General features: G+C 34.8%; 1 protein-coding gene across 4 annotated transcripts in view; it reads left to right on the top strand.

Annotated features, from left to right (window-relative positions):
* PHF6 (PHD finger protein 6) overlaps nucleotides 1-17,673 on the top strand; it is a 45,850-nt gene that overhangs the window by 17,461 nt on the left and 10,716 nt on the right. For 3 of the 4 annotated variants that reach the window (XM_033112590.1, XM_033112598.1, XM_033112580.1), the window contains exons 4-9: nucleotides 1,683-1,816; nucleotides 2,092-2,135; nucleotides 11,863-12,032; nucleotides 12,385-12,528; nucleotides 13,524-13,628; nucleotides 16,133-16,266. In XM_033112590.1, coding sequence (XP_032968481.1) covers nucleotides 1,683-1,816; nucleotides 2,092-2,135; nucleotides 11,863-12,032; nucleotides 12,385-12,528; nucleotides 13,524-13,628; nucleotides 16,133-16,266 — 731 coding nt within the window. The remainder of the gene's footprint in view (nucleotides 1-1,682; nucleotides 1,817-2,091; nucleotides 2,136-11,862; nucleotides 12,033-12,384; nucleotides 12,529-13,523; nucleotides 13,629-16,132; nucleotides 16,267-17,673) is intronic. The other variant, XM_033112607.1, reaches the window with a different exon arrangement.

Here is a 17,673-nt window from a genome sequence, read left to right as displayed (position 1 = left end):
TTTTTTGCTTGCTAATTGAACTCAGTTTTTTTTCAAAATGTACTTATGCAGACCCATATTAGATGTAATTTCAAGACGAACTGCTTGCAGTAGAGTTTTTAATGAAGCAGGGTAATGTTCGATTTATTAAGTTAAAAAAAAGAGGTTGCAAAATGGTATGAGCTACATGGAAAATACTTTCACGTAAGCATTGTAACACTGTAAGGGTGTCTCTGCTTGGTGAGTGTGAGTGATTTTTAAAATTTTGTTTGTGCTCTTTTGTGTTCTCCAAAATTTCTATAATAACCCTTAGTGTTTTGAATAAAAATATAATTTACTAAAGTAATAGAGCCTTATAATTAAGCTGCAGTACAAATGTTCCACCTTCTCAAGAATTTATAAGCCACTCCAAAGTATTTACCAGCTTTTCCTGCTTGATAATTTGGCAAAGTATTTCTTTTTACAGTGACACTTTCAAGTTTCTGTATTTATTTAAGGAAGTGGAGTATTTCATCAGTATTAATAATGGTCACTGGCCCTCATGTTTTCTTGGAAGTACCTGTATTGAGAATGTTTGTTTCTAACTTATATGAGTATTTTTTGAATGATAGCTTGAATAAGACATTGAATGTTTGTTTCCTTGCTCAGAGAAATATAAGAAATTTTATTGGAATTTATATTAGCCTCTTGGTACAACAAAATTCCTCAGGGACCAAGTAATCCAAAATTAGGATGGTAAATGTTCTTTATGTTAAAATTAATAAGAAGGAATGAGAACAGTTCAGAATGCGGTATCTAGCATCCTAAAAACAAGTGAGCAGTTTTTAAGATTTACTTTAACTGTGAGTTTATTTTGGGATGGCATTTATAGCTTAAGAGATAGCCTCATTAGAAGTCCACTCAGCATGGTATACTCTGATAATGTTAATGAAAACCATTAACAATCATTGTTATGTCATTGTTATGTACTTTTTTAAAAGATTTTTTTCCTAAATTTAGATCATGAGCTAGTTAAACAATATGAATTATTCAGTGAAGTCATAAGGTACGGTATATTAAAATATATATGTCAAAAATATCTGTTCTATTTGTCTGAATTCATAATGCAAGAGGTAAGTAACATAGATTAAATTAACAGATGAGCCTATTTTCGCAATCAACTTGACCTCATAAAATGTTTTTGGTGCTTGAGGTATTTAGAAATCTACCTAATTCTTTTATTCTCTCTCCTTCCCTCACTTAAAATTGATTTTACCAGGTTCCCAAATAATATGTGAGGTTTTTTCCCCCCAAAGATTATCATTGATTAAGTGGAAATGTGTGGAAAATTTTTTTGTGGTATGAGGCATTTTTCCCAGTTGACTCATTTCCAGTAACAATCTGAATTGTGAAAAGGTCTAACTCATATACAGCTTACATCCCTGATATGCAGCATTTCAAGTGTTCTCTTGACCACAGTGAAACAGTAGACATTAATAATATTCCATTAATTTTGTCATTATTTAACATGGGAAAAAAGACCCCCAGTAGAATTTTACTCGAATTATTTCTTGGAAAGAACACAAGAAAAACAGCATTATTAGTTACAAAACTTTTCAGTAACCAATTTGTTTTCCTTAACAGAGATTGATATGCCTCTAACCTGATATCACTGCCTTAGCAAAATCACACACTAATAATATTGTTTTATTTTTTTGCTGTAGATGTGTTCTTTGTGCCATTGTCCTGGAGCAACAATTGGTTGTGATGTGAAAACATGTCACAGGACATACCACTACCACTGTGCATTGCATGATAAAGCTCAAATACGAGAGAAACCTTCTCAAGGAATTTACATGTAATTGTTCAACTTCTCTTTAAGTTTTTTTTTTTTTAACAGTCATACTTTCTTTAGGCTTTTAAAACTTCCCATTTCAAAACATTCCATCATTATTGTAAAAGGTGTTTTGGGTAAAGAATTTAATGCTTAGAGAAATGGCATAGGAAGTTTAATAAGATTTTTGGAATCTCGCTTGTGAATGGGGTGAAGTGTACTGCTCGTTTTTTTTTTTTATTTGAAAAATGGGTTTAGTTTGTTTACTTGATAATTTTTAATTTCTTCATTTTTTATAGGGTTTATTGCCGGAAACACAAGAAAACTGCACATAACTCTGAAGGTATGTCTTTTAGCCGCTTTTCAATTTCAAGAAGAAATTTGAGTAAAATATGAGTGAATTATACTGTCTTAATTATTACCATAAGATGTATCTCAATATTGGATACATTTCAAAGAATTAAGAAAAGTGTTAGGATAAACTAATGTGCAGTAGTGAAAAAGATCTGAATTTTTAAGAAAACTTTTATCCCAGAGTTCTTGTAAAGAGTTCATCAAGGACATATCTTTAGGAACAAATGATGCTAGCGGTTATGGATTTCTGTGTTGATGTGTGTTAGTAGATTATAAAGTTAATAATTGGGCTACTGTCAGATATAGAGATGTGAACTGGGGATACTACTACATTTTGTGATCACCAGGCTTTCTGTTCAATATTTATTCACATTGTAGTACTTTTTTTAAAATACAGACATGTTCATAAGAAGTAATCAATTTTCAAATGTAAACCTAAAATTAGTTTATAGTTCGTTTCCACCTAAGTTTATACAAAACCAGATTAGTCATGTTTATATATATACTTAGCCAACTTGTACTTGATCTTTAAAAGGTATGGGAAAGTTCTCAAATTGAATTGTGACTTATTTCAAACCTTTTTCAAACAGGTGTTTTGATACTTTTACTATTAGGTTGGTGCAAAAGTAATTGCAGTTTTTGCATTTGTTTTTAACCTTTTAAACCGCAGTTACTTTTGCACCAATCTAATAGCAATATAAAAAGGATTAAATTTAATCTGACGTTGTTCTATCCTTCCATTTAGAATAAAGATCTTTTACGTGTTTGTTAGCTGCTGAGAACTTGTTGCTTAGAATTAGAGTGGTTGTTTCTTTTATAAAGACTTATCTTTATAAATTATCAGTGTTAGCACATTAAAATTTGTGGCCCTTTTTGATCTCTTAAATCTTGGCTTTATAATACAAAATAGTATTGTTTCCACTTCCGGACTCCAGATTAGCCCAAATACTTCAAAATTGCTGGTTAAAAATACAGTCTTTAGCAAAAACTTGTCTTTTAGATAAATGGATTGGATAAATAATAACAGAATGTTTTTGAAGTCATAGGTAAAGTGCAACTGATAAACCTTTGTAGTGTTTTTCTTCAGTTTTTTCCCTCAATTCTAGAATTGAATTGAAAAACCTTTTGTGAAAGGTTAAGAGTAAGCTTTCCCACCTTTCATTACTTCAGATTTTAACAGTGTATTTATTTGATTCTCCTTAAGATTATAGTGACCATATATGGTAAGCCGAGGATTGAGATTTATGACCTGATGAACACAAGTATATGAGCATACCCCGGGCAGGATATTTGAAGATGGCAACAATGATTAATTTAGACATTCCCTATATTTCTGAAGCTGATAGTACCACCTAGTGGTAGAGAAACGTCACTGCAGGCTACAAAAAGTGGAATCTTTGACCACCTTTTTGCTTTGAGAAACTTATTAATGAGAAAGGTCTAAATTCATACTTTTCAAGATGACCTTTCTTTTAATGTAACTGGCAAGATTATTACAATTCAATTTTTTTAAGTTGCACTTTTTTAAATTAAAGTTTATTGGGCTGACAGTGGTTAGTAAAGTTACCTAGGTTTCAAGTGTACAATTCTGTATTACATCATCAATATATCACATTGTGTGTTCACCACCCAGAGTCAGTTCTCCTTCCAGCACCATATATTTGATCCCGTTTACCCTCATCTACCACCTCCTCCCCGCTTACAATTCAAGTTTGTGATGCAGTTGATTTGAATTTTGAGTTCCGTGTATACTTTCGTAGCACACTGGGGCCCCTTATGTTATTGATAATATATGTAGTGTATTTATACTCATATTATAGAACCGGAAGCATAATTTAAAAGTATTACAGGGTTTGTATTTATTGAATTTTGACTTTTATCACATTCATCTAGCTTGAATTTATTTGATATTGAGTGTTTTGTCAGAAGCAGAACTTCCAATTATTTCATTTTCTATTGGGAAGCATGTTCTACTTTATGATTGTAACTGAGGATGAGGTTTATAGGATTGTATTCTAGGGATTGTCTGTGTTTGAGAATTGTACTGCACTAGTCTGTACGGAAAAGAGGAAATGATACCTGTGGCAATTTATTAATCATTTGCCATCTATGTCTCAATACCTACTTTCCTAATATTAAAATGAGAAATAATATAATATTAAATTTGAGGATCTCTTTACTGTCTCCATAGTTTTGCTTTTCCCAGGCAAAACTATGTAGCCTTTTCAGATTGGCTTCTTTCACTTAGTTGACATTTTTTTGGAGGTGGGTGTTAATTGGTATATAAATACTTATGAGAAAGGATCCGATAGGCAAGACGAGATTGAAGGTACAGGAAGGAGGAATCAGTGCAGAAGCAGAACAATTGCCCTGTGATAGGAGGACATTTCCACTGTAATAGGAGAGGATAGGTAGTTCCTATCTGGTCTGTTTTCTCTGTGAGGGAGAATGTGGGGAGAGGCGTAAGGATTGGAAGTTGAAAGAGAGAAGAGAAGTTTTGAAAGAATAGTTGTGAATACTGGGAGAGGAAGTTTGCCTAGATAAATGTGAGGTTTCCAGAGTGGATTGAGGGCCCACTTGAGGTTGGTAACCATAAATTTATATAGTGATACCATCAGTCAGGTTGTGTGACTTTCCTCTAGCAATTCAGGATCCTGGGTGTGGATAGAGAAAGTGGCTAGGTGGTTAATTCAGAATTGGGATTTTGCCAAGCAGGTTCGACAAAGAAGTGAAGGGATAAAGGAATTCAGGATGTTTGCAAGGGAGGAATCTAAAATGGGGAAGTGAAAGCAGGGAAAGAAGAAACAGGAAGGAATTAGACTGGAGGTCCTGATAAGGTTGAAGAACAATGAGAATGAAAGTCCTTGGAAAGGCAATCACTTGTGGTCCTAAGTGTGATATAATGACGTCAGAGGTAGAGCTATTTTAGGTGAGTATAAGGTTCGTGATTATAGGGGTTGGGTAGTGGATGGACATCATCGAAGAGCGAGTGTTAGGTGTTGCTTGGATTGTCCTTGTAGACAGTTGAATTCACCAGGATGGTGGCAGGGATTGGGATGGAGAAAAGGGCTGTGAGCTTTGTGCTAAAGAAAGTATGATGGGTGAGGTAGAATGATAGGGAGTTAGTAACTTAGCAACAAGGAGGGGAAGGAGATAGCATAGTCTGTGGACCAGCAGAAATGGCATCAGATGGGAGTTTGTTAGAAATGCCTGATCTCAAGCCCTACCTCTTACCTACTAATAGGAATTGCCATTTTAACAAAAGTGGTTTTTATGCACATTAAAGTTTGAGAAGCCGTGGTTTAGCTGAATGACATGGGTCCCAGCAGTGCAGGGCTTTTTACAAGGGGATAGAGAACTAATGGCTCGACAACCCTGTCTAATAGAACTTACTGCTGTGATGATGGAAATGTTCTATATTTGCACCTTCCGATATGGTAGCCGCCAGCCACAGGTGGTCATTGAGCACTATAAAATGGTGTAGTGCCCTCCTGTTCTTAATAGGAACTTATACATTAAAAATGGACAGGAATAGCCAGAATTAAATCCTGCATCTTATGTGTGTTTTTTTCTTGTTGGCCTGTGTGTTTAGATAATAGGTATATTCTTTACCTTTTCTTAAAGTAATATTTCAAAAATGTCAAACATTGGTCAACATAGCAAATAGCTCTAGCTTGTAACTGATGCCAGTCTTTTGTAGAATTACTTTCCTATGATACTAGCTTGTCATCACTAAGCGTTTGAGTACCTACAAGGAACAGTGATGACATACGAATGGTGGTTCTTTTAAAGTCATTTTCATTAAAGGGGTTAAGGCCTTGTATTTAATAATTTATGTGGAGCAAAGTAATCTGTGATGAGATAGAAAAGGGTATCTAAAGTAGATGCTGAGTGTTGGCTATTTACAGCAATGATGTGTAGAATTTAAGTCAGGGTCACAAACATAACCTCAGCTCAGTTTAGGTTCTTGAAATTGTAAGGAGCCAAACGTGTAGTTTAATTATTTTTCTTAAATTACCCAAGATAGAATGTTTTGCATGGAACGAGTGCTCAGGAAATGTTTGTAACCTCTGCATTTTTTTTTGGCTTAAAACTATGCACGGTATTTAATGTGTCACTTATTTTGGGTGGTACTTCCGTGTCTTCTAGCTTCTTTTGTACTGGGTGTTAGTAGAGTAAGATGAATTAATAAAATGGGGTTTCAGTTTTGGGAGTGGGGGAAGACACAATTTAGTGACCAGTATGCAACCAATTGATTAAAATACTGTGGTGACACATGGGAGTACTTAGAGATAAAAAGTCATCACGTTTGCCTCATACTCTTAAACCTTTCAGGAAAAAAGTACATGAATATTTAGAGAGAATGAATGATAAAGCAAATGTGGTAACATATGAACATTTGGGTAAAGGGTATATAGGAATTTTTTTTTTTTTTTACAGATTTATGTAAGTCTGAAATTACCTAAAAAGGTATTGTAGTGATAGATGCTACAATTGCAGTGACCATAAAATCCCGGGTGTTCTGAGAGAGTGTAAAGGAATCTTTTCTGTCCAACATTGGAGACTTTGGTCTTTATTTTTCAGGGACCTGATGGATCCCCTAACAGACATTTCAGTAACTTTGTATTAGAAATTGCTTGTCAAGTCATATAACTCAACATATGTTTCAGGAAAAGGGGTCACCATAGTTATATTGCTATTAGAAGTATATTGAAAGTACGCTATTTGTGTAGATTTAAAGCCTTTGCCTGCTTCAGTATTTCTTTAGTATTTTCTTCCCCTTGTTCATTTTCTCTAGAATATTCTGCAACTTCCAATCTTCATTACTTTTATTAAATTGAAGTTTAGGGGAGATTTTAATATGGTATCAAAGTCTTTAAAAACCTTTTAAGTTAGGTAACATTGAATAAATTTATGAAGTACTGGAAAGGCAGTTTCGTACACTGGTTGAAATGTGCTTTGAAATCAAATCTGTGTTTGAATCTTAGCTCTGCCACTTACTAGTTACATGATCTTGGGCAAATTAGTTAGTATCTTAGAGCCATAGATACTGTATCTGTAAAATGGGGATTTAAAAACTCCACCTCATAGGATTCTTTTCTTTTTTTTTTTTTTTTTTTTTAGTAAGCAATGGATTTTATTTTTTTTTTATTTTATTTTTTTTAAGGAGGGCACAGCTCCCAGTGGCCCATGTGGGGATCGAACCGGCAACCTTGGTGTTATTAGCACCATGCTCTAACCAACTGAGCTAACCAGCCACCCCCTCATAGGATTCTTGTAAGGATTAAATGAAACCATGCTGGTAAAGCTCTGAGCAATGTTCCTGGCACATAGTGAGTGCTCAGTAAATACCATATTCTATATTATCATTGTCATTACTATTATTCTTTGAAAACTCTTCCTACCTTTATTACCACTCATCGTGTCATGTGTTCCTCCTTGGAAGATAATAGAATTTAAATTGTATTTGTGATTTAACTTGGAAAATTTTAGTGACATATTGGTATTGTGCTCTTTGCTAGATCTGACTCCATATTCTTTCATTCATTCACCAGATTTATTGACTACCATGTGCAAAGTTGTGTGCTGGGTATTATTTATGCTCATCTTGGATTTAGCACACTTTACCAACTTTCATTATAAGAAATTTCAAACATATGCAAAAGTGTGTTTTAAAAAAGCCCGTCACCCGGCTTTAGTAGTCATCAGCTCTGGGCCAATCTTGTTTCATCTATTACCCCCTCCCCCACTACTTCCTCCATCTGGATTATTTTGAATTAAATCCCAGACATCATGTTTCATTTTAGCATACTTAATTAAGAATAATATATTTTGATGTATGCTAGATATTTATATATGCATATGCATAAAATAAATCATTTATCTGATACCTTTACTGAAAAAACAGAACGCAGAGTTTACTACTGACATGGGAGCATTGTATTTCCACGGGAGAATGTAGGGCAAGTGGCTGCCAGTCTTCCTTTTGTAGCAGCCCTAAAAATTCAAAGCAGAGGTGGTGACGCTTGGCCTTTTTTCTTTTAAAAATTCCAGCAAACATTTCTTGAGTGCCTGCTGGGTGTGGGAACATTGGGGAGTTTAGAAAAGAAGCCCCTGTGGACATAGAGCTTACAGTCTACACAAGGTATTACAAGAGAAGTAACTAACATTCTAATTGAATTTTATAGTTTACAAAGCATGTTTCACCAACATTTTCTTAAAGCAGCCTATTCAGGAAGGTGTTATTATTGCCATCTGATGCACCAGGAGGTTTTGCCTTGCAGCAAAGTACCTTTACCAAGTTAAGGCCTAGTAAGTGGCAGCCTTCAGACTTTCTGTCCATGGGTTCTTTCTACTTCATACTGTTAACTGATGTGAGAATTTAGGAGAGGGGAGGGAAATGGAGCTTAAACCAGGAAGGTGGTAAGATAAGGAAAACACTGAATAGGAAGAAGAGAATTGGTAAAGGGAAAGGGAAGGCTTTGCAATACTAGGAGGAAGAGGAGAGTTGGTTTCCTGGTAAATTGGTCACTCCACTCGCGTGCCTCATAGGGACAATCAGAAAGGTAATAGAAAGGGGTCTGGCCATTCTAAAGTTTCATAGACATCTGGGGGCTGTGCTCATAAAAGTTGGGAAGACTTGGTGCGACAGAGGACAGTCTTATTTTGTCTCCTCCCTTATCAGCCTGGATTTTTAGAATTTGCAGCTGTGAATACAAGGGTAAGGTTTTATTTTTTATCGTATTTATTTGTTTGAATAGGTATTTGAGCATTGTATTAGGGTGGTGCAAAAGTAATTGTGGTTTAAAAGATTAATAACTGCAAAAACTGCAGTTACTTTTGCACCAACCTAATGCAAAACTCAGCAGTACAAGGCATCCACGGTAAGTAAGCTTTCCTCCCCTCCTTGCCCTTGTGTCTCTTTCCAAATTCCTTTGCTAAAGGTATCCACTACTACAGTTTCTTATGTATCCTTGCAGAGCAATTCTATGCATACATAAGCATGTTTGTGTATTTTACATTTATTTTTCCAGAAACCATGGAAGCAACTTTTAAGTTTCATTTTATTGGAGTTTTGTTAAGTTAGATTAGTGAGAACTGATACCATTCTAATGTTGATCCCTTTCATCCAGAAGTATGGTCTATCTCAACATTTTTTCCCCTCCCCCTGCCCCCTTTGATTCAAGCCATTGTTCTCAGTCTAGTTGTGGAAGACGCAGCTCCCTGGCCCACGTTGGTATTATGAGCCTTGCACTCTACCCGGCTGAGGCAGTTGGTTGTCAGCCGTTAGTCGGCTGTTCACAGCAGCTCTCATTGGCTGCCCGCTGCTCATGGCAGCCCACCGTTCGTGGCAGCCCAGACAGCTCACGATAGTTCACCCTAGCCCATGGCAGCCCAGGCGGTCGACTCCTGGCAGCCCAGCTCCAGGTCGAGCCGTTATTCACAATCTTAGCTGTAGAGGGCGCAGTTCAGTGGCCCATGTGGGAATAGAACTGGTGACCTCGGCGTTAGGAGCTCGGCCACCCGAGCCACCTGGCTGCCCTATCTCAACATTTTTGTGCGGCTTTTATATTTTTATTTATAACACATTTTTGTTGGGTTTATTGTAGCTTTTTATAACTATTTTAAGTGCTATTTTGATAGGTAAAATTGATATATCACTTAATTTACACTTCTTTGATTCTAGAGAAGTCACATTTCTAAAAAGTATGCTTACTTATATTCTGTGAATAAATGATCACATTTTTCTGTTGCAGTCTTAATCTTTTATGAGTTTATGCCATAGGTGCAGCAGATATTTTTCTAGTTGCCTTTTAATTGTATCATTATTTTTTTACTTTCAGAAGTTTTAAAGTCTAATATAGTTAAATCTATCACTCTCTTTTGTTTTTTGTTTTTTTTTACTATTGCTCTTAAAGTCCTCTAAAATTTTATACTGAATGATTCCATATTTAGGACAGACAAATATGCCATATGGAAAACTAACCATGTTGACCTGATAATCGAATCAGTTAAGTAATTTTGTTATAGGTGTTTAATAATAATAATGTTATTATAGTGTTAGTGATTGTCTTCATTGTAAATAGCAGACTTATGTGTATCACATATATGATTACAATATTTATTAGAATGATTGAAACATTTGGTAATGATTTTTTCATTTCAAAGTTTTCAATTTTGGGCAAATGTAAGTAATTCTAGCAGGTTTAATGTTAAATATTGTCAGTTTGAATGTTTAAATAGGTGGTGTGTTCCGATACGAAATTTGCTATAGGGTTAAGATCGGAAGATATCTTTAATTGACTTTCTGGCTTCATAGGGAGATTTATTCACATGAGTTTGTCTTGTTGCCTGTAAAACTATCCACTAACTTTTTACCTTTTCCCCTTTTTTTCTCCCTCAAATCCTACCATAGTTATGTGAAGTTGTATTGATACAAATTTATGTTGTTTTGCAAACAATCTAACGTTCTCAGTTCCTGAGTTTATACATTTCAGTACCGTATACTGATTGCATTACCCTTATTTTGTCATAATGTGCTTCTATTTCTAAAAAAAACAAACAAACGAAAAAAGTTTAAAGTATTTATTAGGAAAGATCAGCATAGGAGTTGATATGCTTTCTCACTGAGAAATTAGTCCCTGGAATTCCAATCAACAACTTATGGCACATAAAGAAACGAGAAAGGTATTAGAGCTGTGCGTAACACTTTCTATAGTTTGACCCTAAGTCAGGTGAACTCGATTTGATTTTTTATCCCTTCTTGAGCACTAAATACATTGTCTTATATACAGAAGGCCCTCAAATAAAATATTTGTAGTGAATAACTGAATGAAACACCTTCCATTAATGGTAGAAATTCTTTTCAAATTGCTGGGAAATACAGTTCTAAATTTCTACATAAATTTTGTTTAATCCGTTAACGTATGTACAGCTGATCTGCAACATAGCTTTTCTACCTCTTATGTTAGAAATTCCTCTTATACTTACTACTTGTTTAGTTACTTGATCAGTTGATTCGTTCATTTGTAGGTGACTTTCTTGTTGAATTTGATCATTTGGTTTTCATGATAGTTTAAATAGCTATCTATTTAGAGTAGTGCTGTTCAATTGACTTTTCTGCGATGACAGAAATATTCTATGTCTATGATGTCCAGTAGGGGCACATCTTGCCAATGTGACTCATAAGTACTTGAAATGTGGTCAGTGTGATGGAGAAACTGAAGGTTTAATTTTGTTTAATTATAAATGATTTAAGTTTTTAAAAACATCATGTTGCTAGTGGCTACTATGTTGGAAAGAGCAGATTTACCTACTTTATTTTCATATAATTTTCCAAGTTATAGTAAGTTTGTTTCCTAGGTAGGTGTTCTGATTTCACCAACAGTATGAGGTAAAACTCTGAAACCTATAGTAAAAAAAAAAAATAAAATAACACGAGCTAATTCTAAAAATTAACTTATTTGACTTTAGAAATATTTGCTGAATCATGTGTGTAGTCAAGATTACAAAACTCATTTTTATAGCATTGTAAATTTGGTGGAAATCATTAATTTTCCAATGATTATAAAGAAACTATTTTTACTTTATTTTTTTGTTGCATTTATATGAAACTTTAGGTTGCTGTATTGAATATACCACAGACCATTTCATTCTAAGGAGAAACCTGTGGTTCATGAACTAATGCTCATTTTAAGCTTTTGTTCATTTTTAAGCAGCTGATTTAGAAGAAAGTTTTAATGAGCATGAACTGGAGCCCTCATCACCTAAAAGTAAAAAGAAAAGCCGCAAAGGAAGGCCACGAAAAACTAATTTTAAAGGGCTATCAGAAGATACCAGGTCCACATCCTCCCATGGAACAGATGAAATGGAAAGTAGTTCCTATGTAAGTAGAAAAACATTGGATGTTTACTTTCCATTGCACCATTAAATATTTCATTTAACACATGGTTATGCCCTTTTTCCCCGAAAATAAGACCTAGCCGGACAATCAGCTCTAATGCATCTTTTGGAGCAAAAATTAATGTAAGACCCGGTCTTATATTACATTATATTACATAAGACCCAGTCTTATTTTACTATAATTTATGCTCCAAAAGACGCATTAGAGCTGATTATCCAGCTAGGTCTTATTTTCGGGGAAACATGGTAGGTAAAACTCGTCATTTGAAACAGTGACTAAGCTTGAGGTACTGATAGCATATTAAAGTTTGTTTCTTTCTCTTTTACATTTGCAGAGAGATAGGTCTCCACACAGAAGCAGCCCTAGTGACACCAGGCCTAAATGTGGATTTTGTCACGTAGGGGAGGAGGAAAATGAAGCAAGAGGAAAACTGCATATATTTAATGCCAAAAAGGCAGCTGCACATTATAAGTGCATGGTAAGCTGGTGCATTTTTTATTTGCTTTTAAACCCAAGTTTTTTGAAAAGCATTTAACTAGGAACCAAATATGGCACTTCCCCTCCCCCAGCATTACTGTTTTACAATTATAAATAGTATATCCTATAATCCCAAATCTTCATAAACTTTAGATTTTTTAAAAATAGAGCCTTTGTGATTTAGTAGGATTTGAATTAATGCTAGTTATAATTCCCATATTCCAGATAATCCACAATTAACTCTTTCATAGCTGTAAAAATCTCAGTTCTATAAATTTGTCATGAAAGATATGTTTACTCTCCGCTATAACCTAGTAAATGTCTCTTACTGTACTTCACACACTGTATTGCAGTTATTCATTTTATGATCATCTTTCCCCTAATAGACTCTTAACTTCCTTAAGGATAAGAACTGTCCTTTCTTTGCATCCTTAGATCCAGGTCTGACATATAAACATGTTTGAATTAGATTGTATTGAATTACTCATCTCGTTTATGAGTAGGTTTTAAAAATACATATTATTCATACCAGAGGTTCTTAACCAGAGATGCATATTAGATTTACCCGGGGAGCTTTTTCCAAAATATGAACCCCTGAAGTAGATCACAGACATAACTGGTTTGGGGGAAAGAAATCCCCAGGTGATTCTGATCTGCATCTGTAATTTAAATTTATCAATTTTAAACTATTCTTTAAAACTCTGTGGGAATGTAAAACAGTTGAGATGACAGCGTGACACTTGAAATCTTCATTGTTTAATGAAGTATTGAATCTTGGCTTCACACTGGCAACCTTAGTTTTATTTCTTTGTCTTTATTTTGGGTTATATTTTAATCAGAGATGGGAATATATTTAAAATATTGTAGTCAGTACTTGATTATTAAGGAAAAGTCATCTGTCTCGGTATATTAAAGTAATACAACACATTTGTTATGTTTAATCTTTTACTCAAAAGAATTCTGAATATTAAATATTCTTGCATTTTTCTTCTCTAGTTATTTTCTTCTGGCACAGTCCAGCTCACAACAACATCAAGAGCAGAATTTGGAGATTTTGATATTAAAACTGTACTTCAGGAGATTAAGCGAGGAAAGAGAATGGTCTGTGGTTTTATATTTATGCTATGCAACGTTTCTCTTCTGACTTTCTGCTTTAAATTTAGAACACATCTCAAATTTATCCAGTCATCAAAAAACTTAATATAAAGTAGTTCGTATGTTAAAAGCACACTATATATTTGACTTATTTGTAATATAATAAACGATGCTGATGTTTCTGAAACTTATTCCTCTTTGTAAATTCATTACTTATATATTCTACTAAGATTTATATTTCAGGGTATTTGAAAGTCTTTTAATAAAACAAATTAAGATGTGAATGTGACATACCTTATTCAGTTTAAAATGTTAATATTGTTTAAGCTTGCCTAAAGAAAAAAAATCCATAACCCTAATAGAGCATTGAGAACCTCCCCATGTTGTTATTCATTCTTTTTTTAATAAAAGGAAAAGATTTCTTTCAGAGCCTTCTGTTAAAGTTCACACAGTCATGCCTCTTAAAATATTTATCATAGCTTTAAAGTTTTCTTTAAAATGTGCCTAAGCCTCATGTTTTTAAACATTCAAATTACTAATAAATAGCTTTAAGAAACATTGGCATCTTGATCACTTACTCCTTGTAGTTTATGAATATTATAAAATGTCAATGGAATGCAGAAATCTTTTCTTTAAGACAGCGATTGTCTCTAGAAATGACTTTAATTTTTGAATTTTTTATTGTGAAAATTTGCAAACATATCAAAACTAGAAAGACTAGTAACACACGTCTATCCATCACCTCGACTCATCAGTTATCAAGAATTTGCGGCACTCGTGTCATCTATGCCCATTAATCTTGTTGCTTGAAGTATTTTAAAGCAGAGCTGAGACTTCATATCATTTCACCTCTACATATTTCAGTATGTATTTCTTAATCGTTGGACATTTTCTTACCTAACCACAGTGTCATTACACTTTATAAATTAACAATGAGTCTTCAGTGTCATGTAATACCCAGTTTGTATTTGTATTTCCCCAGTTGTCTCAGAACTATCTTTTTTAAGTTGATTTGTGTGAATCAGAACCTGGAGGAGGTTCATACTTTACATGTGGCTGTTCTATATCCTTTCGGTGATCCAGGGCATGCCCTCCCCCCTGACTTGGTTGTTTCTGGTTTTGCTTTGTTGTATACCATTGGCTTTGTTGAAGAAAATGAATTGATTGTTCTATAGACTATCGCACATGTTTTGTCTGTTTGCTTTTTCATGATGCCATTTAACTTGTCCCTCTACCCGCCAGATTTTCTTTTAAAGTGGAAGTTAGATGAAAAAGCTTGATTAGATTCATTTTCAACATTTTTGTGGGGGGCGGTGGTAAAAATGCTTCACAGGTGAGACTCTGTCATCCATGTTTTATCACATCAGACAACTCATAATGCCTGATCCTTGGGTTCAGGTGGTGAGTCTGATCCCCTTGTTGTGAAATTCCCCTTCAGTCTTTCATCTAGTACTTTCAGACCTTGATGATCTTTGTCTGACTCTGTTAGAAATGACCCTTTCTTTGTAGAATTGCAGTTTTGAAGGTGTGAAGATTGTTGACATTTTCTGTTCCATTTACATCCAGTTCAGTTTACTGATACTTTGATTACTCTTTTTGAAACTCCTTTAAAACAGAACGTATAGTTAAAAAAAGTAAGGGAAAGTCACTTCATATCATACAGAGCAATGTTGTTGTGTTATGTAGCTAAAGTCCAACTAGGTGACTGGGATAACAATTCAGTTCTCTTGATCAACTTATTTACCTCTGCACTGTTAGTACAAGCACTAACCTAGCATTTCCCCAAGTGTGCTCCAAAGGAAATTAGTCCATCAAGTTGCTCCCCCAGCCCTCCAAAAATAAAGGGCATCTGGAGTTCAATAAACTTGGGAACTGTTTACCTTCCTTCCTGGAGAAAAGGATGTGAGAAGTTCTGCCATCAGGCAATCTGTTTAAAATTAGCAGTTCTCAAACTTCTTTGATTATGAGACCCTTTTGTCAGCAGTCACCTTTTAATTTCAGAACATGCTTGAGGCAAGGCTGATCTAGGCCAAATTGAGAAGTCTTGAAAAGATTTCAGTCCCTTCAGTGTCCTTCTGCCCTTTTGCCTACTTGGTAGCAATCCCTCTCTGGGAGGAATTGCTTTTCTGTCCTCTTTCTCATTTTTTCTCCCAGTCGTAATAAGAAAGGAACTGATCCCAGGGAGGAAGAGAAGTGACCACTGAAATAATAGACGATCATTCTTTTTGTGTTTGGCAGTATTAAGAAATATTTATGTTTAGATGTCAGGTCTCTGGTGGTTAGTACAGTTAAATAATGGAAACATCGTGTGATGCCTTAATATTAGAAAGTCCATCAGAGTATGGTTTAAATTTCAGCAGTATTTATCTGCTATACAATAAGTTCAGTGCATTCTTTTTCAATAGAAATTTGGCTTTGTAAGCTGGAATGTTTGGCTAAAACAGAAAAAAATAAGTTTGCATAAACTTTGAAATACTTCTTATGACTATTCTTTCTCTTCCCTTAAACAGAAATGTACACTTTGCAGTCAGCCCGGTGCTACTATTGGATGTGAAATAAAAGCCTGTGTTAAGACTTACCATTACCACTGTGGAGTACAAGACAAAGCTAAATACATTGAAAATATGTCACGAGGAATTTACAAGTAAGAGAACAATTTTCCTAAACTTGTCAGTAAGTAACTGCCCTTAAATAGACAACATCAGTTTACTTGATTACTGTCTTTAGATGGTTTCTAGCCAAGTATAGAATACTGAGGACTCTGTATAAGAAATGAGTACTGCAGGTAGCATTTTCCTTTGACTACACATCCCTGAATTAGCATTCATTCAACCAGTATTTAGGATGCTTACTATATGCCAGTCGTTGTGCTAGGAGTTGGGCTTACAATAGTGATCAAAACAGACACAGACTGTGCCCTCATGAAGCTCACAGTCTAGTGGGAGAGACATTAATTAAATGGCCACATAACTAAGTATACAATTACAAAGTACATAATTGTCATAAAGGATACATTACAAAGCACAGTAAGAACATATAACAAGGAAGACGTAACCTAGTCTGTAGTGGGGGTGGGGAGGGTACTTAGGAATTTCCTTAAGGAAATAGTGCTTAAGCTGAGATGTAAAGGGCAAAAATGAATGTGGGTATTGGGAAAGTGCTCTAGGCCGAGAATGGGACAGAAACAAGAGTGCAAATGGGGAGGTGAGTTAGGAGGCTGCTGCTGAGGGTCCAGGTGAGAATTGTTGGGAGCTTAGGATAGGATAGGGTTGTGATGATAGAAATCGAAAGATACTCTTGGAAGAATGATGAAAGAGAAAGGTTTGGAGGTTTGAGATTACATGTTACCCTCATTTTTATGGGTTTTCCACTTATCTCTGCTGCTTTGGACTAGTGATATCAATGTGCATCTATAACAGTTCCATTTATTTAGTTGAATGGTGAACGAGTTGGTAGAGATCCCTGAATTTTTGATCTGCCTTTGCACGTTGTAAAGCACTTCCTCACTCTCACATTCTCAGTATGCAGTAAACCAGTGACTCAGGGTCTATTCTTCCATGTACAAAGCAGTTTACATAAGCGGCCACCAAGTCATTTGGGTGACTGCATGAGGTACTCCGGCTATATTATCAAATTGGCCAAACTTTCTTTAATAATAAAGGCACAGATGATTTTCAAGTGAGTTCTAGAAAGCCTTTAAGGAACAGATAATGTTATTTAAAGAGGTCCAGCACATAACAAAAGATGGGAAACTTCTTGGTTCATTTTGTAAAACTTGCATAACTGTGACACCAAACCTAACAAAGATAGCATTTAAAACAAAAACAAACAAACAAACTGTAGACCAATCTTACTTTTATAAATATATTAGGTTGGTGCAAAAGTAATTGCGGTTTAAAAGGTTAAAAATAATTGCAAAAACTGCAGTTACTTTTGCATCAACCTAATAGTATGTACATCCAAATCCTAAGTAAAATACTAGAAAATCAAATTCAGGGCTGTAGTCTAACAATTTAAAGACTGTTCAAAATTAGGAAATGTATTAATGGGA

This window comes from Rhinolophus ferrumequinum, chromosome X, assembly GCF_004115265.2.
Source record: "Rhinolophus ferrumequinum isolate MPI-CBG mRhiFer1 chromosome X, mRhiFer1_v1.p, whole genome shotgun sequence".
Taxonomy (NCBI): Eukaryota; Metazoa; Chordata; class Mammalia; order Chiroptera; family Rhinolophidae; genus Rhinolophus; species Rhinolophus ferrumequinum.
Note: the sequence above shows the minus strand (reverse complement) of the source record. Positions and strands in the feature narration are given on the sequence as shown.